The sequence below is a fragment of the Phyllobates terribilis genome, unplaced genomic scaffold (assembly GCF_046119375.1).
Source record: "Phyllobates terribilis strain yellow unplaced genomic scaffold, ASM4611937v1 Scaffold_8__6_contigs__length_399053987, whole genome shotgun sequence".
Classification (NCBI taxonomy): domain Eukaryota; kingdom Metazoa; phylum Chordata; class Amphibia; order Anura; family Dendrobatidae; genus Phyllobates; species Phyllobates terribilis.
In genome coordinates this window covers 154,654,639-154,679,594 of record NW_027362768.1, presented here as the reverse complement: position 1 = coordinate 154,679,594, position 24,956 = coordinate 154,654,639, and the positions used below count along the sequence as shown (strand labels likewise).

The 24,956-nt window shown below is 43.5% G+C and overlaps 1 protein-coding gene across 1 annotated transcript in view; it reads right to left on the bottom strand.

Moving 5' to 3' along the window:
* Positions 1–9,950: 9,950 nt before the first annotated feature.
* The window catches only part of STIL (STIL centriolar assembly protein), a 35,454-nt gene continuing 20,448 nt past the window's right edge, over positions 9,951–24,956 (bottom strand). The window contains exons 12-17 of the mRNA XM_073643523.1: positions 23,648–24,622; positions 22,571–22,721; positions 17,181–17,406; positions 16,707–16,854; positions 15,341–15,558; positions 9,951–11,777 (exon numbers count right to left, since the gene is read on the bottom strand). Coding sequence (XP_073499624.1) covers positions 11,030–11,777; positions 15,341–15,558; positions 16,707–16,854; positions 17,181–17,406; positions 22,571–22,721; positions 23,648–24,622 — 2,466 coding nt within the window. The 3' untranslated portion in view covers positions 9,951–11,029. The remainder of the gene's footprint in view (positions 11,778–15,340; positions 15,559–16,706; positions 16,855–17,180; positions 17,407–22,570; positions 22,722–23,647; positions 24,623–24,956) is intronic.

The following is a 24,956-nucleotide window of genomic DNA, read 5'->3' as shown; positions in this document are numbered from 1 at the left end:
AGGCTAAATAGACAGCTGTGAGATTATATTAATGGGCTGGGAAGCTCCATGTTTATTGCCCCCTTCCCAGACTATTAAGATCAACTCTCAGCTGTCTGCTTTCCCTCAGCTGGTTAATAAAAAATAAGGGGGACCCCACGCCATTTTTTTCTTTTATTTAAATTATTTAATTAATAGCTAAATACATGTAAAGTAAACTACACACAAACTGCACTAATTACAGTATATATCTCAATGACATTTTTATATCTATTCTATGTATACAGTACAGACCAAAAGTTTGGACACACCTCATTTAAATATTTTTCTGTATTTTCATGACTTTGAAAATTGTACATTCACACTGAAGGCATCAAAACTATGAATTAACACATGTGGAATTATATACTTAACAAAAAAGTGTGAAACAACTGAAAATGTCTTATATTCTAGGTTCTTCAAAGTAGCCACCTTTTGCTTTGATGACTGCTTTGCACACTCTTGGCATTCTCTTGATGAGCTTCAAGAGGTAGTCACCGGAAATGGTTTTCACTTCACAGGTGTGCCCTGTCAGGTTTAATAAGTGGGATTTCTTGCCTTATAAATGGGGTTGGGACCATCAGTTGTGTTGTGCAGAAGTCTGGTGGATACACAGCTGATAGTCCTACTGAATAGACTGTTAGAATTTGTATTATGGCAAGAAAAAAGCAGCTAAGTAAAGAAAAATGAGTGCCCATCATTACTTTAAGAAGTGAAGGTCAGTCAGTCCAAAAAATTAGGAAAACTTTGAATGTGTCCCCAAGTGCAGTTGCAAAAACCATCAAGCGCTACAAAGAAACTGGCTCACATGAGGACCGCCCCAGGAAAGGAAGACCAAGAGTCACCTCTGCTTCTGAGAATAAGTTTATCCGAGTCACCAGCCTCAGAAATCGCAGGTTAACAGCAGCTCAGATTAGAGACCAGGTCAATGCCACACAGAGTTCTAGCAGCAGACACATCTCTACAACAACTGTTAAGAGGAGACTTTGTGCAGCAGGCCTTCATGGTAAAATAGCTGCTAGGAAACCACTGCTAAGGACAGGCAACAAGCAGAAGACTTGTTTGGGCTAAAGAACACAAGGAATGGACATTAGACCAGTGGAAATCTGTGCTTTGGTCTGATGAGTCCAAATTTGAGATCTTTGGTTCCAACCACCGTGTCTTTGTGCGACGCAGAAAAGGTGAACGGATGGACTCTACATGCCTGGTTCCCACCGTGAAGCATGGAGGAGGAGGTGTGATGGTGTGGGGGTGCTTTGCTGGTGACACTGTTGGGGATTTATTCAAAATTGAAGGCATACTGAACCAGCATGGCTACCACAGCATCTTGCAGCGGCATGCTATTCCATCCGGTTTGCGTTTAGTTGAACCATCATTTATTTTTCAACAGGACAATGACCCCAAACAGACCTCCAGACTGTGTAAGGGCTATTTGACCAAGAAGGAGAGTGATGGGGTGCTACGCCAGATGACCTGGCCTCCACAGTCACCAGACCTGAACCCAATCGAGATGGTTTGGGGTGAGCTGGACCGCAGAGTGAAGGCAAAAGGGCCAACAAGTGCTAAGCATCTCTGGGAACTCCTTCAAGATTGTTGGAAGACCATTTCCGGTGACTACCTCTTGAAGCTCATCAAGAGAATGCCAAGAGTGTGCAAAGCAGTCATCAAAGCAAAAGGTGGCTACTTTGAAGAACCTAGAATATAAGACATATTTTCAGTTGTTTCACACTTTTTTGTTAAGTATATAATTCCACATGTGTTAATTCATAGTTTTGATGCCTTCAGTGTGAATGTACAATTTTCAAAGTCATGAAAATACAGAAAAATCTTTAAATGAGAAGGTGTGTCCAAACTTTTGGTCTGTACTGTATATCTATTCTGTTCTGATGGTTTATGCTGTGAATTTACTGGGTTTCCTATGAGATGGGTGCGTAAAACTCACACGGAACACGCATGATTTTTTTCTCACCTTGCACTTGCCGATTTTATACTCAGATGTGAGTGAACCCTAAGGCCACGGCCCCACTATCAGTATTTGGTCAGTATTTTTTCTCGGGAGTGGGAGCCAAAACCAGGTGAGAACAATCAGAGAAAAGGTATAATAGAAACAAGTCACCAATTCTGCATTTATCACCCACTCCTGGTTTTGACTTACAAATACTGATGTAAAATACTGGCCAAATACTGAATGTGTGCACGTGGCCTTAAAATCTCACATTAGCAATACTATACTTTGGCCATATAATAACTATTCCCATAACAATCACCTATTGGAAGCTTCTCTGTTGCAATAATTGTGTATATATCTGCAGTATACACATGGGGTAATATTATGATGTCACGTCATCTCCATCGATCAGACTTCCTGTGTGTTACATGCTGCACCTGCCAAAACAGGAAACTATAGGAAAGGTGATGGGTAATTTGGAAGTTTCAAAAGCACTTAATGCCCAGGAATGTTTTCCTGTTTCCTGTTCCATAGAGAACGTGGGATAAAGGAGCGTCATATTCCAATGTGAGCAGGTATCGTCTGCTTGGGATGATCACATGTGAGTAATGTCAGTAAAGAAAACGAATGACATGTATCATTCCTAATGAATAAGACGGGACAACAAAGCCAGTATGGAATCCGTGCTGGAAAAATGGTTTTCATGGTGCATCAGGCTACAGCGATGGCGTGGTGCGAGTCTTTGTAGTCACATTACAATCAGCCATAGCACAGGGATCACATGCGATTTCAGTTGTTTAACTCTTTCCCTTCAGACCACCTTCAGTATTTGGTCAGTATTTTACATCAGTATTTGTAAGCCAAAACAAGGAGTGGAACAATCAGAGGAAAAGTATAACAGAAACTCTGAATTATTGACCTGCTCCTGGTTTTGGCTTACAAATACTGATGTAAAATACTGACCAAATACTGAACGTGTGAACGTGGCCTTGAATGAAGTCTGTGATGCCAAACTGACCATATAAACTAAGCACACAGCCTTAGAGGGGATACAGCCCCTATATAAACCGCACCTTTACATGTTCTAATTGCTACCACCATTCGTCAGAAACTGAAGTTTGATCAAATATGTTAATTAGGTGGTCGGTGCATCCTGGGTGTGGCCAAGAGGCTCAGTGCACCTTTCTGCCCACTGATTATGCATGCCCCCGCCTCCCTCACTGGTGATTGGCAGCACTGATTGCCTGGAGCGAAGACTGTAGAAAAATCAAAGACAAGCAAGCACTGTCAATCACCGGTAGGAAAGGCAGGGACATGCAAAGTCAGTGGGTGGAACGCTGCACCGAGCCTCTTGGCCACACCCAGGATGCACCGATTAGTGAGATTTATTACCTGAGCCTCTTGGCCACACCCAGGATGCACCTAGCAGTTAGTTTCTGCAGAAAAGAAGCAGCAATTAGAACACTAAAAGGTGCAATTTTATAGGGGATATGTGCTTAGCTCAGGGGCATGGGGACCCAACAGATAAGGGGGTCACTACCACCTCCAAAGCAGGCTGAATTGTGCATTATGATGAGCTATTGGACACAAAGGGCCCATCTACTATTCCTGCACAGGGGCCCTCTCCTGACTCTGCCGCCAGTGGCTTAGTTTATGCTGCAAGAGCCCCTTTAATTTATCTATATCCCTTTAAATGTACTTAGATGTTACTCGTTTATCCCATTTTTGAGAATTGGTGCATTTCTATGGGTAGCAAGCTCGTGTATCACAGGACTCGTCGTCATTCAGTCCCTGCCTTAGTATAGCGTAGTGTAGGGGATAGCAGCCTGCAGCACTCCAGCCGATGTGAAACTACATATCCCAGCATGCCCCCGACAGCTGAAAGTCTCTGACCTCTTGGCTAGTGCTTACAAATTAATGAAGACTAGTCCACTTTCATATTTTTGTCTTACCAAGTCCAGTGAATTCATAAGGAGAGAGATTTCACCATCTGCAGGCGCTGTATACAGGGTTATAGGCAGTTTCCAGAATCAAACATTGATAGGCGAGTGGTCCTCCTGTGTTGTCAACAAGAGAGATGCTGCCAGAATTAATTCCAACCACCAATTCTTATCTGTCTTGGGGTAGCCCCCATACACTGATGGTAAGCCGACCCCCCCAAAATTGATTTTACATATTGTGTATAAAGGACTTTATATTTATAAAAGGGCATCAATGTTTGATCATGGGGGTCTAAATGAGCCTCCCCATCCCAGGAAGCATCATGTCCCCTTCCTTATTTTACAAAGACGCAAGGGTGGAGGATTTATTATCCTCCTTGACGTCAAAAAAATTGTCTTACGTGGTCTTTGTAATAGATTTTGGGACTTCTCAAGCAAGTCGAAGCAGCTTGGCAAAGGTGGATATTGCCTACCTATATAAGAGAAAACTGGCATACATTGTAGCTGAAATATACCCCAGCTCATTGCCTACATAGATTTCAATTTCTGATACAAAAACATGTAAAAAAAAAAATAAAAATTAGGCGCACCTTACTCCAGCGGAGCATGGGTTGAAGACAAGAATTTAAAAATACCAAAGTGCTCAGCCTGGATCTGTGTCTGTTACTGCCCACAGACTTGAATGGAACTAAGCTACAGCACCAGGCACAGCAACAGTACCAGGCACAGCCACAGCACCAGGCTCAATCACTTAGTGCATGTGGAAACAGGTTATTTGCATGTTAAAATTAATAACATGGTCACGTGGAGGCTGCTGCAGTGCAGCATGCATAAAAGAAATTCAGACCTATGCCCACTTTTTTTTTTTTTTTTTTTTTAAACAGACTTCTTGAATGTGCATATAGATGCCAATGCTCAGCCCCAAGACAAAGAAACATTGGCTTTCCAGGAAGATCTGAGATTGGCCTACTCTTACACAGGTCTAGAAGGTCTGCCCTTTGATATCACATGAATGTTGACAAACATGAAAAGGGCATCAGATATTGTCCATCTGATGCCATATCCCTGAACAAGTTCTGCCCAAGAAGCACCAACATTAGTTTCTAGAGGAAAGAATAGTCCAATAAATGTGCACAATACGCTCCGATGTTGTGGAGTACAGAATACCTTATTTTTCCAGTATGATATAGTAAAACGACCCTTGGATTCTGGTTGGCCGCCATTTGCTCCCCGGTCATCCTCTGTTCCTCGAATATCTCCCCCTAAGACCAATCTGATAGACTCCTTCCGCCAGGATTGTGCTTGGACCGTACATACTGTGCATTGGATATAACCCCGGGAGCTCGCTCCTACAATTTGTGAAGTTCTTATCTACTATTTTCAGGTCATTTCGTTAATGTCAAGAGATTAAATATAAACTATTTAATGCTGGGACGCCAAAATCTTTCAATTTTCTACTATTCCTTGCTTGGGCAGCAGACGCAAGATGAAACATGAAAAAGCCTCTTCTTGCAGCCTGACATAGCAGATCTTCCCCCGGAAAGTAATGAATAGTAATGAAGTGTGACACTCCATTATTACATTTTTCTTTTTACCTTAAATACTTAAAAACCTCGCAGGGTCATTCTTGTATATTTGGAGATTCGGGAAGGCAGGGAAAGCCATCGTCAGGGGTTTTGGGGAAAACAAGGAAGAACTTTTAGGGATATTAGTTGGAAAATTCCTGTAATTGTTTAATGTTTCGGATTATCGGATAGCCACAAAAAAAAAAAAAAAATCAGGGCTTTAATTTTATTACTTTAAGCCACATATAATAATTTTTGCAATTGGTTGCATTAGAAATGTTGCCTACTATCGCCACCATGTTGCACGGTCTAATGTTGGTTGCAGAATGGGTTAATTAAGAATCCATCAGTGAGCTCCTTCTGACAGTCTAAGGACGCAGTCAGATGGCCGTATAACATGGGCGACGAATGCATTGCAATGCTCGGACTGGCTGGCGGCTGCCCCGAGAACGACAGCTGTATACATTTCTATGCAGCTGCCACGCTTGTGTCAGGAGACCCGCCAGCCATAATTACCTATAAGGCCACACACACAAAATCTGTATGGCAGCAATCGGTTGAATATGACCCATCTGTAGGCATGCTACTTACCGCCATATTCCCTCCTAAAAATCATTGCTTCTAGGGGAGAATACAATGTCAGGCAATGGGCTACATCTGGAGGTGTGGCCTGGGTCCAAGATTGTCCATGGCTGTTGCATTATCTGATATACAAACCACCAATCCATGGGTGCATGATCCTTCTGCAAAAAGCTGGTGGTCCTCGGTAGTCCCTTATACAAACCTCACACGCAGGGTTCTGCAGAATAGTGGCTGCCCAGGGGGATCCTGCAGAATGATGGCTGCCCAGGGGGATCCTGCAGCATGATGGCTGCCCAAGGGGGATCCTGCAGCATTAATGGCTGCCCAAGGGGGATCCTGCAGCATTAATGGCTGCCCAAGGGGGATCCTGCAGCATTAATGGCTGCCCAAGGGGGATCCTGCAGAATTAATATCTGCTCAGAGGGTCCAGCAGAATTAACGGCTACTCAGAGAGTCCTGCAGCCACAGGTAAAGAGAATGCAAAAAAAAATTATTTTTTTAATGCCTTTTTGCACTGTCTGCAGTCATTGTGTACCATTGATACAGCAATAGAGAAGGCAGGGATAGTGCAAACATTTTTTTTGTACTGTCCCTGCCTTCTCAATTGCTGTACATATTACATGATGACTGTAGACATTACAAAAAAAACTTAAAAATAAAAAATTCTTCAAGCAATGCATCTGAAGCCCCAGATCCGACAGTCGCACTAAGCAGGTTATGTTGGATAAAAAAAAAAAAAAAAACAGTAGACACAGGTAAGAATCCTGTATCAGGATAACTTGCCATAGTTACTGCGGACCTGCTGCAGAGGTGCTTTGGATATCATTATGAAGGTGGTGCAGAGGAAGCCACACTTTTTAGGTAAAATTTTCACCGATTGATGCTCCGCATCATCTCAAACGCAGCTTTTCCGCAAGCCAGTATGCAGTGGACAATCTTCTGCACTTTCACTATGTTAAAACAACCTTAAAAAAAAGGTCTATTCCCATCTCCAAGATCCTATCCCAATACCTGGTAGGTGTAATAATAATAATATTAGCAAATACCTCCAATTAGAAATGTAGCATAGTTCTTCTGATTCGTTATGTCGCTTACCCCATGTACAGGGCATGGCAGAACCTTAGGTATCCTTGGTATAGTGGTCATAACCATTGATACCTAACTGTAATGCCCTGAACACAGGGTAAGTGACACAGTTTATCAGAAAAACTATGCTACATTTCTATTTGGAGGTATTTGCTAATATTATACCTATTACATATTGGAATGGGATCTTTAAAGTTTATCAATGTGATTAAAAAAAAAAATATATATATATATATATATATATTTTATTCAGATCACAAAATATTGAGGCCACTGCAGCCTTCTTAGGACAAGGAGAGGAGCGGGGAGTGAGGTGATGGTCATCATCCAGGATTGTGATCAGGGCTGGTTTCCCAATCCCCGGTCCATGCCTGTCATCACTATGGTGTAACCCCGTCTGCCTGCTTGCTAAGCAGCCGCTCTGCTGTGCGGGGCAGGAAAGGATAAAGCCTGGTCCCCAGCAAGTCGCTCTGATGTTTAGGTTACATCCAGGAAATGATACGGGCTCCAGCCCACTTCCTCTCCCCAACAGGAAATGCTGGAGATGGAACAGACCCGATGAAGCGAATGTTATTTTTAGATTATAAAGTCTTTATGAGCCGACTTTCACAGATCAGGCATTTTATTTAGGACTCCCCCCCCCCCCCCCCCCCCCCCCCATAGTCCGTCCTGTCCTAATAAACCTTTTCCAGTGCTATAAGAATACACGACCTTGTGGCTAATGATCGGGGAAGTGCGTTATCTGCAGGGAATTAGGTATTTTTAGAACAGTAAAATCATTTTTGGAACAAGCTGTTTAGCTGGTATTAAATCTTATTTGCATGAAAGTGACGGCTGATTATAGATCCGCTTCTTGGCTCGATATCAAGCAGGCAGGAGGCAATTAGTGACCGGCGGGGGCTGGAAAACGAGATATTATAAAGATGTGTCAGTGCTTGTAGCCATGAGAGATCCCGACCACATCACCTGAATGCAGCAGCGCAGGGTTACTGCCGCAGATGCCTTTCACCTTTCCAAATGCCATCTTCGCTGCCCGGCTCTGCCAGTCCTGCCACCACCACCACCGCATTTAGGAAGTTCTCCAACTACAGTGATTGCACATATTTCTTATGGATTGCAGTCTTCACCCCCTGGTGATAGTGACCAGTTATTCCCCCCACCCCAAAAAAAAAAAAAAAGTATACCCTATGCATAGTATAGGGAATAACTTGCTGACCGTTGGGACCACCAACAAATCTGATATCGGGGCTTTATAATCCCGTGATCGGGTATCCGCAGCCCCATTGTGAATGGCGCACATGCTCTGCCCCCTTCATCGTCTATGGCACTAGCCAAGCTCTATACTCGGTAGTCCCATAGACAATGAAAGAAGTGGAGGCTGGAATGTGCACCTCACTCCATTCAGGATAGGGCTACAGGATCTCTGTTAGCAAGTTACCTCCTAGCCTGTGTATAAGGAATAACCTGCTTTGTTTTTGTTTAGGGGGGGGGAGGGGGGGGGACGGATGACTTTTTTATTGCCTGTTTTAGAGCCAACCACCAAATCATCTAATGTGTAGATCAGCAGCCAATCCTCCCCCTCCCTCACTGGCAGCATGGGGAGGGAGAAAAAGAATGATTGGGCATAATGGATTTCAGCATGCCTGATGCTTTCAGCTTATGCCCCTCTTCAAGGGCACATGCGCCAGTGGCTATGAGCGAAGAAGAGGTGTATGGCTTTGGTAGCCAATTACACATCTTTAAATCGCTCTTGGCAAGTGATGTTGTCCCATCAACTTATAAAAGCTGATTCACCTATATAAAAAGTATGGCTGTGGAGTCGGTAAGCCAAACCTCCGACTCCTCAATTTAGGTGACACTGACTCCCTCATACTTGGCTCATGCTTAAGTGGTAAATTTACTGTAGCGCAGATTCATCTCAGCTAAAAGTCTAGACCCTTAGATCAGGAATAGGACATTTCATAACTTTCCCAAATTCTTATAAAAAATATTCCCCACAAATTGAACTGAACTACTGTACCCAATTTATTATATATTTTAGGAGTTCAAGTCGGTCTATTTTATACCAACTCCGATTCCGACTCCACCAAAATGGACACCGACTCCACTGCCCGGTATAAAAAGTATGGAAAATAAGGAAAAAAAAAAATAATGGCATGAATACTTGCCATAGACAAGTCTTTATTTCCATTAAAGACCTATACACGGGATTGGTCATCAATATCAGATCGGAGGTGTAGGAGGAGGTCCGATCCCCACCGATCTGCTCAGGTGGTGGTCGTATGTACACAGTGGAAAAAGCACAGCTCCAGCCACATTCACATGTCCAGTATTTTGCATCAGTATTTAAGCGCCAAAATAAGGAGTGGCACAAGCAGAGGAAGAATACAATAGAAACACAGCACCACTTCTGTATTTAGCACCCACTCCTGGTTTTGGCTTACAAATACTGAACGTGGCCTTAAAAGCGGCCACTAATCTCCCATTCATTGAATAGGAGCCGGACTGTAATGACCTGAGAGCAGCCACGACACGGCATTCAGAGCCACATTGCTCAGACTCCATACCCCATTTACAGCCGCTGCCGCTAATCACCCCCTTCGATCAGCTTATTTCTGCTCATACGAATAGGTCATTAACATGTTAGTCCCGGAAAAAGCCTTTAAATACAATTATGGTGGATTATTGGATCAGGAAAGACAAAGATCGGCATGCAGAGTCCAGCATTATATACACGGCATGTCTCAACACTACTGTATAAACTCTACCATTAAGCAATGTTCTTCTTTGGGTTAAAAAAATAAATAAATGTTAGAATTTCTCGACCTTTATTAAAAAATATTAAAAATATTTTATCAAAATAAAAAAAAAAAAAAATTAACAAATATATAAAAAAAAAAAAAACAGAATTTAAATAAAACTTGGACTCTTAGTACAAATAGATATCGGCATTTGGATAAAAAGTTTCACAATCACGCACACACAAAAAACAAAGACACACCAAAAAGTACAAGTGCAAAATGTGAACGGCTCCGTAACGTCGGGTCATAAGTAGATAACTGGAAACATTACGTGGTCGGGTGATGGACATGATCGGAGGACGCCGCCGGGGGATGTAAGCTGTCTGGATAATGGAAGGACTGGACCTGATCAGCTTGTGGACGTGGACTGGAGTGTGCGGTCGCTTGTCCGGTGATGGTTGTAAAACTCGATATAAGAAGTCTAATTCATTATAATTTGGATCACATCTATATTATATAAAAAAACCATTTAAATCGTAATGCAATTTACGGGTTATTAACACAGGAGAGGAGTGGGAGGAATTCAAGGCTAAAATTTCCATCTAGTCCAAGATTGCTCCATGCCTACATCGCATTATGCAAGGAGACTGAACGGCTTTGTGACCCACAGGGTACTATGACCGTGATAAGCAAGTCTGAAAAATTCAGAACCAGTTGGATTTTTACAACTTGCTTGTCGCGGTCATAATAATCGCCCCCATTCACCTGCAATGTAGCAGTGTCACAAAGCGATCTTTGGTCTCCAAAGTCACCATCTAGCTCCAGCCTAAAACCCTTACACCGCCCCAAGCTCCCATGTGAGATCTGTTCCAAAATATTTCTGCCACCAGTGAACCCAAGTACCAACGTGTACAGCATAGATGAGGTTCCTAGAGCAAGGATGATGCTTTCATCTGGTATCAATGGAGGGAATCTGCTCCATTAGTTCCAATGGGACCATGAAAGAGTAAACCGCTAGTGAACGTCGGGTCGATACGGTGAAGCCGTAATGAAGCCGTGCGCTCAATGATCGGCTCCAATCTTCAGGCACTTTACTTCCACAGGAAGGAATATTTGCTGGACCAATCGTGCAGTAGATCCGGTAATTACTCAGAATAATTTGGGGAGCTGGCGAAGTCTGTTGACATCCAAGATGTCTCCTGTTGAGCTGCCGGGGCCTTTTTTAACAGATTCCCTTGCAGTGAATAGCGGGGGGCTTCTTCCATTCTCCTTTTTGGGGTGTCCCTTTCCCGATGCAAGTTTTGCTTTGGGATTACGATCTTTTAAGAACCGCAGAGAGCTCTCCTCCGATGCGGACACCTCGTTAGTTATGTTCCTTAAGGTATTCGCCTCCACGTTTTGAGCGGGGTCTAAAATCTCCTTGTCTGAAATCCTCCGTTGTGATTGAGGTTGAGAAATAAAATCCAGACTGCCGTTACTCAGGGACACGTCGGGGGACAGTCTGCAGTTTCTGTCACTTGTACGGTGGCTTTCTAATGATGCGTCGGACTCATCGTCGCTGCTGTCGTTACTCTCGATCAGGTTATAACGCTTCAAGTACTTCTTAGTGGCGAAGGACATGTTGTTGAGAGAGATTACGCTCAGACCCACTGTGCTCTTCTCCGAGTTCCCAGGAAAGAGATTGTGCAGAGAGGAGGAATCTGCGGCTTTGTCTCTGCTCGCGTGGTTCAGAGACAGCTGCGTCAGCTGAGACTCGCTCAGATACTTCAAGGCGATGGCGTTCGCTTCCATGCTCAAGTCAACTCCGTTGGGGATGAAGCCGCTTAAGCCGATATTGGTAAATGACATGTAGTTTAGTCGCGGGATGACTGCCTCCGGGCTGATGGAGGCAAGAACACTGCAGAGAGAAGAAGACAATGTAAGGAAGAGATACCATTGTTTTAAGGGTCCATGACAACCATAGCACACACTCAAAGCCCGGATCTTTACTGTGTCAGGATCATTATGTCAGTTATGTAATGAATTGGGACTTTGCTCTGCAGCCAGACGCACAGCTGGCGTACGAGAGCCCAGGAGAAAATAGCTGCTGGTCACTCGCACATATATGGTGGGTAAAAGACACCCCAATAGTTCAGCAAGAATTACTGCAGCATTTTCATAGGCGTTTAAACCCTTCCCGACATTATTCATGTACGGTGAATTGTATGGAGCAGGCTGAGACTAAGGCTGTACTATACGCAGCAGGTGCCAGCAGCATGTACAGCCGACATCTGCCCCCGGAGCTAAACCTGGCACTGTCTGACAGCAGCATTTAAGTGTTGCGATTTGTGCCTGTTCCAGAGTATATTGCCAGCGACCCTGACTCCTTGCACGTGTTGCAGGTGGGTTTTTGGAGGAGTCTTGCGCCATTATCTTTGCACTCTTATGTATTTGCTGTCCAGGTTTGACACAGAAGTCTGCAATCAGTAAGAGAATTGTGACAGCGTGTGTTGCGCAGGTTTCTCCGGTATTGATGATGCGAGCTGTCATGTGCCTGCATATCTGCGGTCACATGCTGATTAGACATGCTCAGTCTCTCAATAGAAGGTCATTGAGACAAGCTGGATACGTCTAGTCGGCATGTGTCTGCAGGTAGGCAAATTGCGTACATGCTGTCACATGAACACCCGCTTGTGTCAAGCCTGAACAACTCCTTAAAAAAATAAGTATTTAAAACATTTAAATAAAACCACAAGTTTTGATTAGAGATAGAGATAGTATATCTTGACTTCAGCAAAGCATTTGACAAAGTATCTCACACCATCCTTATTGAAAAAATGACCAAGTATGCAATGGACCAGGCAACTGTTAGGTGGATTCATAACTGGCTTAGTGATCGGACTCAAAGGGTGGTTGTAAATGGCTTCACATCCAGCTGGATGAATGTCTCAAGTGGGGTACCACAGGGCTCCGTCCTGGGACCTGTATTGTTCAACATCTTTATCAATGATTTAGATGAAGGAATTGAGGGTAAACTGATTAAATTTGCTGATGACACAAAGCTAGGAGGGATAGCTAATACTAGAGAAGAGAGAGAGAGGATTCAAAAAGACCTAAATAAACTGGAGCAGTGGGCAGCAACCAACAGAATGGTTTTTAACAGGGAAAAATGCAAAGTACTACATCTGGGCAATAAAAATGAAAAAAGCATATACAGAATGGGAGGAAAAGAGCTAAGCAACAGTACATGTGAAAAAGACTTAGGTATACTAATAGATCATAGACTGAACATGAGTCAACAGTGTGATGCAGCAGCAAAAAAGGCAAATACAATTCTGGGATGTATTAACAGAAGCATACAGTCTAGATCACGTGAAGTCATTATCGGTCTTTACTCCTCTTTGGTCAGACCTCATCTGGAATACTGTGTACAGTTTTGGGCACCACATTTTAAAAAAGACATAGACAAACTGGAGCAAGTTCAGAGAAGAGCGACCAGAATGGTGACTGGTCTGCAAACCATGTCCTATGAGGAACGGTTGCAGGATTTGGGAATGTTTAGCTTGCAAAAAAGAAGACTGAGAGGAGACTTAATAGCTGTCTACAAATATGTCAAGGGCTGTCACATTGTAGAAGGATCATCTTTATTCTCATTTGCACAAGGAAAGACTAGAAGCAATGGGATGAAACTGAATGGGAGGAGACACAGATTAGATATTAGAAAAAACTTTTTGACAGTTAGGGTGATTAATGAGTGGAACAGGCGGCCCTTATCTGCAAAAGTCTAGATATAAAAATGATAAAAAAAAAAATCTTTGAATATCCACTACCGCTAATCAACCCATAAATGCAATAAAAGGGAAAAAAATTATAAAGCCAGGATTGCTGTTTGTAGGTCACTACAAAAAATGAATGACGTAAACACATAAAAGCTAATGACAAGGTTGTTTTTCTCTAATTGACCCCCCGCACATGTTTTTTTCCCCCCGTTTTTCAATACAACATATGGTAAAATTACCGCTATTCAAGACTACAACTCGTCCTGCAAAAAAACAAGCTCCCGTACATTGTCAAGTGACGGGGCAGAGGGGGGCCTATGAAACGAAAAGCACAAACGAAAATCGGGTGTGTTGGTGCATTTTGCTCAGTCTATATTAAAATACTGAAGAGTCTTTATACGCAATTGGGCAAATGTATTGAGTAAATTGCACCTAATTTATAAAAAAAAAAAAAAAAATTCATGCCATTTAGGGTATGTGCACACGATGCAGAAATGCTCAGGATTTTTTCCTGAGCGTTTCTGCATCTCTCTGGCAAGAAAAAACACATGCGGATTGTACATGCGGTTTCCTGCCAGGGACATGCGGAAATGAAGCGGTCTTCACTTGCATTTCCGCATGCGGGTTGACAAGCGCTTTCCAAGCAATTTTAGCATCACTTGGAAAGTGCTTGTCAACTTTACACTATATAAATCCATGCAGCCGGCATGGATTTATATAGTGTGTGAATGTCAAAAAATAAAAAATAAATATATACTTTACCCTCTGATGGCCCCCGGTGTCCTGCTTCGCTCGGTCCCGGCTGCCGGCAGTGAAGACTTTAGGACCTTCCGACGTCAGCATCACGTGACCCGTCACATGACTGACGTCAGCGAAGGTCCTTCTTCATTCAACCCCGAAGTGCCGCGAACCAAGCAGGAGCGCTGCGCGGGCCGTCAGAAGGTGAGTATATATATACACTTTTTATTTTATTCTTTTTTTTTTAATGGTACCTGGGTCTGGATGAGAGTCCTCTCATCCACACCCGGGTACCATCCGCACATTAGACCGCATGAAAAGCGCATCAACATATACAGTGATGCGGATTCCATGCGGTCTAATGCAAGTCAATGGCGGCAAAAGAGCAGCGTTTCCGCAAAATTAATTGACATGCTGCGGATTTTTGACCGCAGCGTTTACGCTGCGGAAAAATCCGCATCATGGGCACAGCACATGCGGATTTCAATTGGGGAACATTGCTTCCCTTCTACCATGCGTTTTTCATGCGTTTCCGCGGCATTTAAGCAACTGCAAAAACGCTGCGGAAACGCATTAAATACGCATCGTGTGAACTCAGCCTGAATGAGTTTGTTAATTAAAGAAGGTGAAGTTGATGAGCAGACGCAGACGTGAGACAAAATTTGCAACATTTTCTGATTTCAGACTCCATAAATCTCTCTCAAAAAAAAAAATGGAGTGAAAACCTATAATTTTGCGCAATATGCTTTTTTTTTTTTGCATTAAAAAAATAGCATGCGAGAAAGCTGCCCGATCAAATAAGAGACTACACGGCCATATTCACACCACAAAAGGCACTGGCAAATATAGGCAATGCCTGTATATAAAAGGAGCAGATAAATACAAAGAAGGATCTGTGTATGCAAAGATAGCCATTATCCAAGAAGCAAACAAGGGCAGACATTATACCACGGGGTGACATTACCAGGCGTTATCTGAACTATCGGACTTGCTCGGCTTCATGTCTGAGGTCTTTTGCTCCATGTTCACACCCAGTGAGCGCAGCTGCTTCAACGTGGCCTTCAGTACAGTGTCCTGGTCGCTCTGGCTGCTCCTGGGTGCTAGACTTTCCCCTACAGGAGATTCAGTGTCTCTGGGTCCGTCCTCACTGGTTGAGCTCTTCAATAAATAGTTAACCTGACTCTGGACATAAAATTAGTAGAATTAACCTCAAAACAAGAGCAAGTGATCCGGTTTACAATGAGATCGACACGTGTTACACTAAGGGTTAATCCTGTAACCTCTCATTATTGCATGACTGTATACACAGCCGTCGACACTCATCCCAAGAATAGGGACGTTTATAGGCTGCTACATACATCTACAGCAGATACACAAGCCGGCAGGGTGCACAGGTATCTAAGCGGCCTGCGATCCCCGGACAGCAGAGGAGAGAATAGCAGAAATGGTCTTGAAAATAGGGGAGCTCCTTTAACAGAGAAACTCTCCGACAGGCTGCCGAGCGTGATAATGCATAAATTACACATTATATAAACTATTTAGGCATCTGACATTAGTAATAATTACGTAATAGCTGCATAATGTGTGCGAGTGATAAAACGACACAAACAGCCATCTACAACTAAGCGCTGCTAGTACAAGGACAGATTTACTTTCTGCATTAAAAAGGGTCATAATGATGAAAATGGCCATGAATAGGGGGGGGAAGGAGCAAAGATATTAAAGTAACATCATATACAACTAGCGAGAACTCAGATATAACAACTTCCTCCACGAGGATCCATCAGAGATAGATATATATCTAAAATGAATGATTAGGAGGTCGTAATCAGGTAAAAAAAAAAAAAAGGTACTAAAGTAATAATATATACATATATCCATCTCATGTATACAGTATATATATATATATACACACACACACACACATACAGTGTAATATATATATATTTTTTTTTATTTATCTAATTACGGCGGCCTCCTAATATATATATATATATATATATATATATATATATATATATATATATATATATATATATATATATATATATATATATATATATATATATATATATATATATTTATTAGGAGGCCGCCGTAATTAGATAAATAAAAAAAAAAGGTACTAAAGATAGATTAGATATATAACACTATATATTATATCTAGATCCATATATCTTCCTCTATATAGATATATATAGGAGAGATTTAGATATATCTCTATTACTTTAGTACCTTTTTGTACCCAATTACGGCCTCCTAATGAGACCGAGATAGAGAGGTGTCTTACTTTACCTACAGAATGTCTGACAAAAAAAACAAAACCTTACCAGTAAGTCCTTATAAAACTTTTCTGGGGGCAGCCCCGGCAGGTCCGCAGAATTTGGTGTCCCTGCGGTTCTCGGGCTGTCATTTCCTGACAATCTGTCATTATACTCTGGCTGGGGAGAGCAGGATTCATTCCTCGTGCTGCAAACACTGAAAAGAAAAAAAGAAAGAAAAATACAAAAAAAAAAAATCAAGAACACAATTCAGTTTTCATAACAAATAGACATTTAATTAATATTCAAATAAAGAGCTTGGATGGGAATTTTAGAGACAGGTATTTTTTTATCATTTAGTTTGAATAGTGAATATATAATATTAATAGTGCAATGTAACTGCAAGGACGCAGAACAGTGCAGATGGAAAGGATGCAGCCGTCAGTGCGGTTCCCCCATAGGGCAATGAGCAGACGAGAGGACTGCCGGGCAGTCGGGGAAGCAGTTGTCCTTTGCGGAGCAGTCTCGGTGGAGGTTACTCACGGCGCTGCTGCGGCAGGAGAGAGGTGGCCGCAGTCTGTCAGCTGACTGCTCTCTGCAAAGCTACAGATGTCCACAGCCTGTAAGGAGGAGGCGATGGTGCTGCGGCTCACATCTTGCTCATTGTTCACAGCGGCGCTCAACTCTTTACAAAGGTCGGACTCATCCTGTTTGTCCATCGTCTCCTCTTCCTCAGGACACGGAGGAGGGCTCCAGTACAAGCTCGCACCTAGGAGGAGAGATGGGGCACAGGGTAACACACAGCTATGATCAGGGCGATATATACAGAGGATACATAAGAGACCACTGCAGGCTGCCCCCTGTCATTGGGTGTTTACACACATTATTTTACTATGAGAACTGATATTCAGCATCAAAATCTTCAATTTATCAGAAAAGGCCTGTTTCTGCAAGAGAATGGGACAAAAAGCAGGATGTTTGGGTGTAAATTTACCCTTAAAAAGAAGCCATCACAAAATAAAAAAAAGTTATATATAAATATAAATTTAGAAGGATCTAGCAAGTAGATTGCTCAAGAGCTTCTATATTTACAAGCTGCATGCTGATGCTTTTAGTCCCCCCAGCTTCTCAGTACCAAGCCTGCCATCAGTCACAACACTATACATATTCTGCTGGCCTTATACTGCCCCCTGCTGGCCACTTTAAGTACAGCATAGATCTTTAGCTATTTTTTCACTCTTTCATAAATTAAGGCAAATTTTAAAAACTCACTACGCATTTAGCGAGATAAATTCAGGAATGTGAACCCGCCACATCAATTTAGAACCCCAATTAAGATAGAAGCAATAGATGCTCTCCTGCCGCAGCGATGTCATTGCTGCTGTTCCCCAGGGAGTGACGCGACATTGATGTGCCATGTGGATGCTGTTTGCCTGCGGCCTTTACCATTTCATCAGAGCAATCGTCTGCCCCGATGGGATATTGCTCAGCTGCAGTGGGCACAACACAACAATGCCCCCCTCCGGGTACAGCCGTGCCGATATCGCTACAGGAGAGGAGTATCCATTTGTTTATAAATTTAATAGGGGGTCCTGAATTGATTAAGCAGGGGATATCCAGTAGTGGACAACCCCTTTAAAGACAAAACAACCAAGTTTTAAAGAGGCCCCAAATATTTCTTCCCACCTACATCGCCTAAGCACTGATCAGCTGTACAATAACCCCTGCTAGGATCGGCCGACCATGGAGGTTTATCCCTGTATCCGTTTTGCAGAAATCCCCCGTGTCACATAAATTAGGAGTATGGACAGGTCCGGATAACTTAGCTGGGATCCATCGTGCTCTACAGCTGAGTAACAACCATTGTGCCATAAAGGCCTCTGTATCGGAAATTATGCACCATTTTGGAACGTAATTTTAGCAATCATGTTGTGGGAACCACTCCTCCCGTGTATTTTGTTGTGCATCCATTATGCTCTAATATTAAAGAGGGTCTGTCACCCCCAAGCACCTTTCCCACCTCTCAATTATCATACACCACACGTCCCCTCATGGTGATTGAGTGCTTGCTTTTGGAGCACTACCTGATCTAAATCCCCAGCTCTGCACACACCGACATGAGTATGTACCTGACACACTGACACTGCATGTGCTCCCAAACCCTGCAGTGTCAGTACGTGCGAGGCTGGGGCTTGAGATCAGGCAGCGCTTCAAAGCGAAGGCTGTCAATCACCAGTGATATGGGGAGGTGCGGAGGATGGCAATTGATGAGCACTTGGCAGAACCAACGGAGCACCGAAGGCTCCACATTTACTGTTTTTATATAAAAGGAAAACTAGTAAAATCTACAGTACCTCTATGTTTTAATAGGAGCCAAGTCCTCTATATGAATATCTAAATAGTTCAAATTTAAATAAAGTGTGTGTGTGTGTGTGTGTGTGTGTGTGTGTGTGTGTGTGTGTGTGTGTGTGTGTGTGTGTGTGTGTGTGTGTGTGTGTGTGTGTGTATACAGTACAGACCAAAAGTTTGGACACACCTTCTCATTTAAAGATTTTTCTGTATTTTCATGACTATGAAAATTGTACATTCACACTGAAGGCATCAAAACTATGAATTAACACATGTGGAATTATATACTTAACAAAAAAGTGTGAAACAACTGAAAATATGTCTAATATTCTAGGTTCTTCAAAGTAGCCACCTTTTGCTTTGATGACTGCTTTGCACACTCTTGGCATTCTCTTGATGAGCTTCAAGAGGTAGTCACCGGAAATGGTTTTAACTTCACAGGTGTGCCCTGTCAGGTTTAATAAGTGGGATTTCTTGCCGTATAAATGGGGTTGGGACCATCAGTTGTGTTGTGTAGAAGTCTGGTGGACACACAGCTGATAGTCCTACTGAATAGACTGTTAGAATTTGTATTATGGCAAGAAAAAAGCAGCTAAGTAAAGAAAAATGAGTGGCCATCATTACTTTAAGAAATGAAGGTCAGTCAGTGCGAAAAATTGGGCAAACTTTGTCTTCCAATAATTTTATTAATTTCAAATAATTTTAGACAGAGGATGGAAAGGGATAACAAGGGAAAATTAAGGGAAACAGGGGAAGGAAAGAAAAGGAATGAGGGGAAGGAGCAAACTTTGAAAGTGTCCCCAAGTGCAGTTGCAAAAACCATCAAGCGCTACAAAGAAACCGGCTCACATGAGGACCACCCCAGGAAAGGAAGACCAAGAGTCACCTCTGCTTCTGAGGATAAGTTTATCCGAGTCACCAGTCTCAGAAATCGCAGGTTAACAGCAGCTCAGATTAGAGACCAGGTCAATGCCACACAGAGTTCTAGCAGCAGACACATCTCTACAACAACTGTTAAGAGGAGACTTTGTGCAGCAGGCCTTCATGGTAAAATAGCTGCTAGGAAACCACTGCTAAGGACAGGCAACAAGCAGAAGAGACTTGTTTGGGCTAAAGAACACAAGGAATGGACATTAGACCAGTGGAAATCTGTGCTTTGGTCTGATGAGTCCAAGTTTGAGATCTTTGATTCCAACCACCGTGTCTTTGTGCGACACAGAAAAGGTGAATGGATGGACTCTACATGCCTGGTTCCCACCATGAAGCATGGAGGAGGAGGTGTGATGGTGTGGGGGTGCCTTGCTGGTGACACTGTTGGGGATTTATTCAAAATTGAAGGCATACTGAACCAGCATGGCTACCACAGCATCTTGCAGCGGCATGCTATTCCATCCGGTTTGCGTTTAGTTGGACCATCATTTATTTTTCAACAGGACAATGACCCCAAACACACCTCCAGACTGTGTAAGGGCTATTTGACCACGAAGGAGAGTGATGGGGTGCTACGCCAGATGACCTGGCCTCCACAGTCACCAGACCTGAACCCAATCGAGATGGTTTGGGGTGAGCTGGACCGCAGAGTGAAGGCAAAAAGGCCAACAAGTGCTAAGCATCTCTGGGAACTCCTTCAAGATTGTTGGAAGACCATTTCCGGTGACTACCTCTTGAAGCTCATCAAGAGAATGCCAAGAGTGTGCAAAGCAGTCATCAAAGCAAAAGGTGGCTTCTTTGAAGAACCTAGAATATAAGACATATTATCAGTCGTTTCACACTTTTTTGTTAAGTATATAATTCCACATGTGTTAATTCATAGTTTTGATGCCTTCAGTGTGAATGTACAATTTTCATAGTCATGAAAATACAGAAAAATCTTTAAATGAGAAGGTGTGTCCAAACTTTTGGTCTGTGCTGTAATATATATATATACACACACACACACACACATATACACACACTTCTGTTTTCATACACTGTGTGCAGAATTATTAGGTAAATGAGTATTTTGATCACTTTGATACTTTTTATACATGTTGTCCTACTCCAAGCTGCATAGGCTTGAGAGCCAACTACCAATTAAGTAAATCTGGTGATGTGCATCTCTGTAACGAGGAGGGGTGTTGACTAATGACATCAACACCCTATATAAGGTGTGCTTAATTATTAGGCAACTTCCTTTCCTTTGGCAAAATGGGTCAGAAGAGAGATTTGACGGGCTCTGAAAAGTCCAAAATTGTGAGATGTCTTGCAGAGGGATGCAGCAGTCTTGAAATTTCCAAACTTTTGAAGCGTGATCACCGAACAATCAAGCGTTTCATGGCAAATAGCCAACACGGTCGCAAGAAGCGTGTTGGCCAAAAAAGGTGCAAAAAACTGCCCATGAATTGAGGAAAATCAAGCGTGAAGCTGCCAAGATGCCATTCGCCACCAGTTTTGCCATATTTCAGAGCTGCAACGTTACTGGAGTATCAAAAAGCACAAGGTGTGCGATACTCAGGGACATGGCCAAGGTAAGGAAGGCTGAAAAGCTACCAAAAAACAAGAAACATGAGATAAAACGTCAAGAAGGGGCCAAGAAATATCTTAAGACTGATTTTTCAAAGGTTTTATGGACTGATGAAATGAGAGTGACTCTTGATGGGCCAGATGGATGGGCCAGAGGCTGGATCAGTAAAGGGCAGAGAGCTCCACTCCGACTCAGATGCCAGCAAGGTGGAGGTGGGGTACTGGTATGGGCTGGTATCATCAAAGATGAACTTGTGGGACCTTTTCGGGTTGAGGATGGAATGAAGCTCAACTCCCAGACCTACTGCCAGTTTCTGGAAGACAACTTCTTCAAGCAGTGGTACAGGATGATGTCGGTATCGTTCAAGAAAAACATGATTTTCATGCAGGACAATGCTCCATCACATGCATCCAACTACTCCACAGCGTGGCTGGCCAGTAAAGGTCTAAAAGAAGAAAAAATAATGACATGGCCCCCTTGTTCACCTGATCTGAACCCCATAGAGAACCTGTGGTCCATCATAAAATGTGAGATCTACAGGGAGGGAAAACAGTACACCTCGGGGAACAGTTTCTGGGAGGCTGTGGTGGCTGCTGCACGCAATGTTGTTCGAAAACAGATCAAGCAACTGACGAATCTATGGATGGAAGGCTGCTGAGTGTCATCATAAAGAAAGGTGGCTATATTGATCACTAATTTTTTTGGTTTTTGCATGTCAGAAATGTTTATTTCTAAATTTTGTGCACTGATATTGGTTTACCTGGTGAAAATAAACAAGTGAGATGGGATTATATTTGGTTTTTATTAAGTTGCCTAATAATTCTGCACAGTAATAGTTACCTGCACAAACAGATATCCTCCTAAGATAGCCAAATCTAAAAAAAAAACCACTCCAACTTCCAAAAATATTAAGCTTGGATATTTATGAGTCTTTTGGGTTGATTGAGAACATAGTTGTTGATCAATAATAAAAATAATCCTCTAAAATACAGCTTGCCTAATAATTCTGCACACAGTGTATACAAATTCCTGCAATGTGTAACAATAACAGAAATATTGCAAAGATGTGTATAAATGGTACCTGTGCCGACGGCTATGCTGACGCTGGTTTTTCTCGATTGCTCGGCCTCTTCTGTTTCGGTGGCAACGAATTCTGCCACCTTCTGGGTGGATGATGTCTGGTGAGAAGCAGCCTCCTTGGGATTACTCTGGGCTTCTAACAAGCGCTGAATCTGCAGGGTGGACACACAACCACACAGATCAGACAACCTGGCGCACAAGGTCATTATCACAAAGGAACAGTAAACCTAGAGATGGAAGTAATCAAGCGATCGTAATGCCTCGCCCTCCTCCACCCCAGGGAAAGTTTTCTACAGGTTGCTAAAACAGTAAATCTTGCAGAAACTCTGCAGAGAACACAGGATAATTGCTCTGATCTGTTCCTCCAAGTTGTTGGGGGCTTAAACTTTTAGTCAAGCTGCAGACAGGACGGAGGGCGGTAAGGGTCCTGCAACAGTCAGTTACCTTATGGCCAGACACATGGCAGGAGGGCAGTGGGGGTCCTGCTGCAGGCGGTTACCTTACGGCCAGACACATGGCAGGAGGGTGGTGGGGGTCCTGCTGCAGGCAGTTAAATTACGGCCAGACACATGGCAGGAGGGTCCTGCTGCAGGCAGTTACCTTACAGCCAGACACATGGCAGGAGGGCAGTGAGGGTCCTGCTGCAGGCAGTTACCTTACAGCCAGACACATGGCAGGAGGGCGGTGGGGGTCCTGCTGCAAGCAGTTACCTTACAGCCAGACACATAGCAGGAGGGCAGTGCGGGTCCTGCTACAGGCACTTACTTTACGGCCAGACACATGGCAAGAGGGTCCTGCTGCAGTCAGTTACCTTAGAGACAGACACATGGCAGGAGGGCAGTGAGGGTCCTGCCGCAGTCAGTTACCTTACAGCCAGACACATGGCAGGAGGGTCCTGCTACAGGCACTTACCTTACGGCCAGACACATGGCAGGAGGGTCTAGCTGCAGTGAGTTACCTTACGGCCAGACACATGGCAGGATGGCAGTGAGGGTCCTGCTGCAGGCAGTTACCTTACGGCCAGACACATGGCAGGAAAAGTGTTTCTGCACTAGGAGGTAAATTAATGTCAACTAACCTGAGTTTGAAGCAATTTCAGCTGCCTGTCCTGTTCGGCAAAGAGCCGGTAGGCTTCTGTAGACAATCCCAACATCCCGTTGGTTGCAGGCATCGCTGGCGGCATACTATGCTGGCAGGAATGAGGACTGCACACATTCATTAGTAGAGAATCCCTCCGGCCCGGCGACATCACATTCTCGAGAGGCGACGGGCAGCCGGCTGCCCTGGGGGAGCCTTTTTGGCAATTATTGACACACACGGCATTGCAGCAGGCAATCGGACAGCTCATGTTTGGATAAGTTGGAGAATCTGATGGGCTCTCACCACCACAATGGTTCATGTAAGCGTTCATCACTGGCCAAGAACTTGCAGGATGACACGGGGTTGGGGCAATATTATGGCCACAGTTACAAACATTGCTTGGATGGCAAGGAGCATAGTTTGGCGTTTGCTTTGGCATCTCGGCAAGCTTCCTTGGTGGAAGAGGAAAAGTCACATTTTGGGTTGGAGAAAGCAACAGGGGAGACTGCCTAGAAAAGGGAGCAGAAGGCATCACAGATTGCTCCTGGCACGATCCACTAATGTTACCGCTCAGATCGAGGTCGGCCGCACCCCTGACCTGATGAACCGAAGTGTCAGGAGAAGAGCCTGTACGAGGTGTGGACAGAGAAGACGAGGATGATGAGCAGGCAGAGTTTCTTCTCGTCGGCCCCTTGCTGTTCTGATGAGGGCTTCCTTTATCTGCTGCAGTTGGTCGCACTTTTGATGCTTTTGTTGTATTTTTATAGGGCAGGAGAGATGGCTTTGTAGAGTGTTCCTTCCCGTGTGGGTCGTTATTTGGACACGATGCACTCGGCACCTGACTGACAGTTTTTGGTGTGGAGGAGAACGGTGGCACCTTCTTACTACTGATCTGCTGAGCGCCAGATCTCGGGTCTACAATACTCCCAAACACTAGAGACAGTTCCGGCACACACGGTTGGATTTTAGTTGCCTGTAATGAGAAAATACACACCATATCATACATATGAAGGTTTAACATATGCTCTTGTAGAAATTAAACAAAAATGTCATTTCTGTTCAACTATCCCCAAACCATTTACATGTGGCATGTAGCTCTTTCAAAGACAGGTCCAGTAATACCTTTACATGGCCAGTTCATTCCTCTGTCACTGAGAAATCAGCGTTTGAATTGATATGCAAATGAGGCTGAAGAGCTAGGGTAGATCTGAAGCCTCCATCACTCCAGCTCTATTCCATGCCCAGCGATGCCTCCTCCTGCTTGAATGACAACCTTTATGCTGTGTGACTTCAGGCAAAGGAGTCAT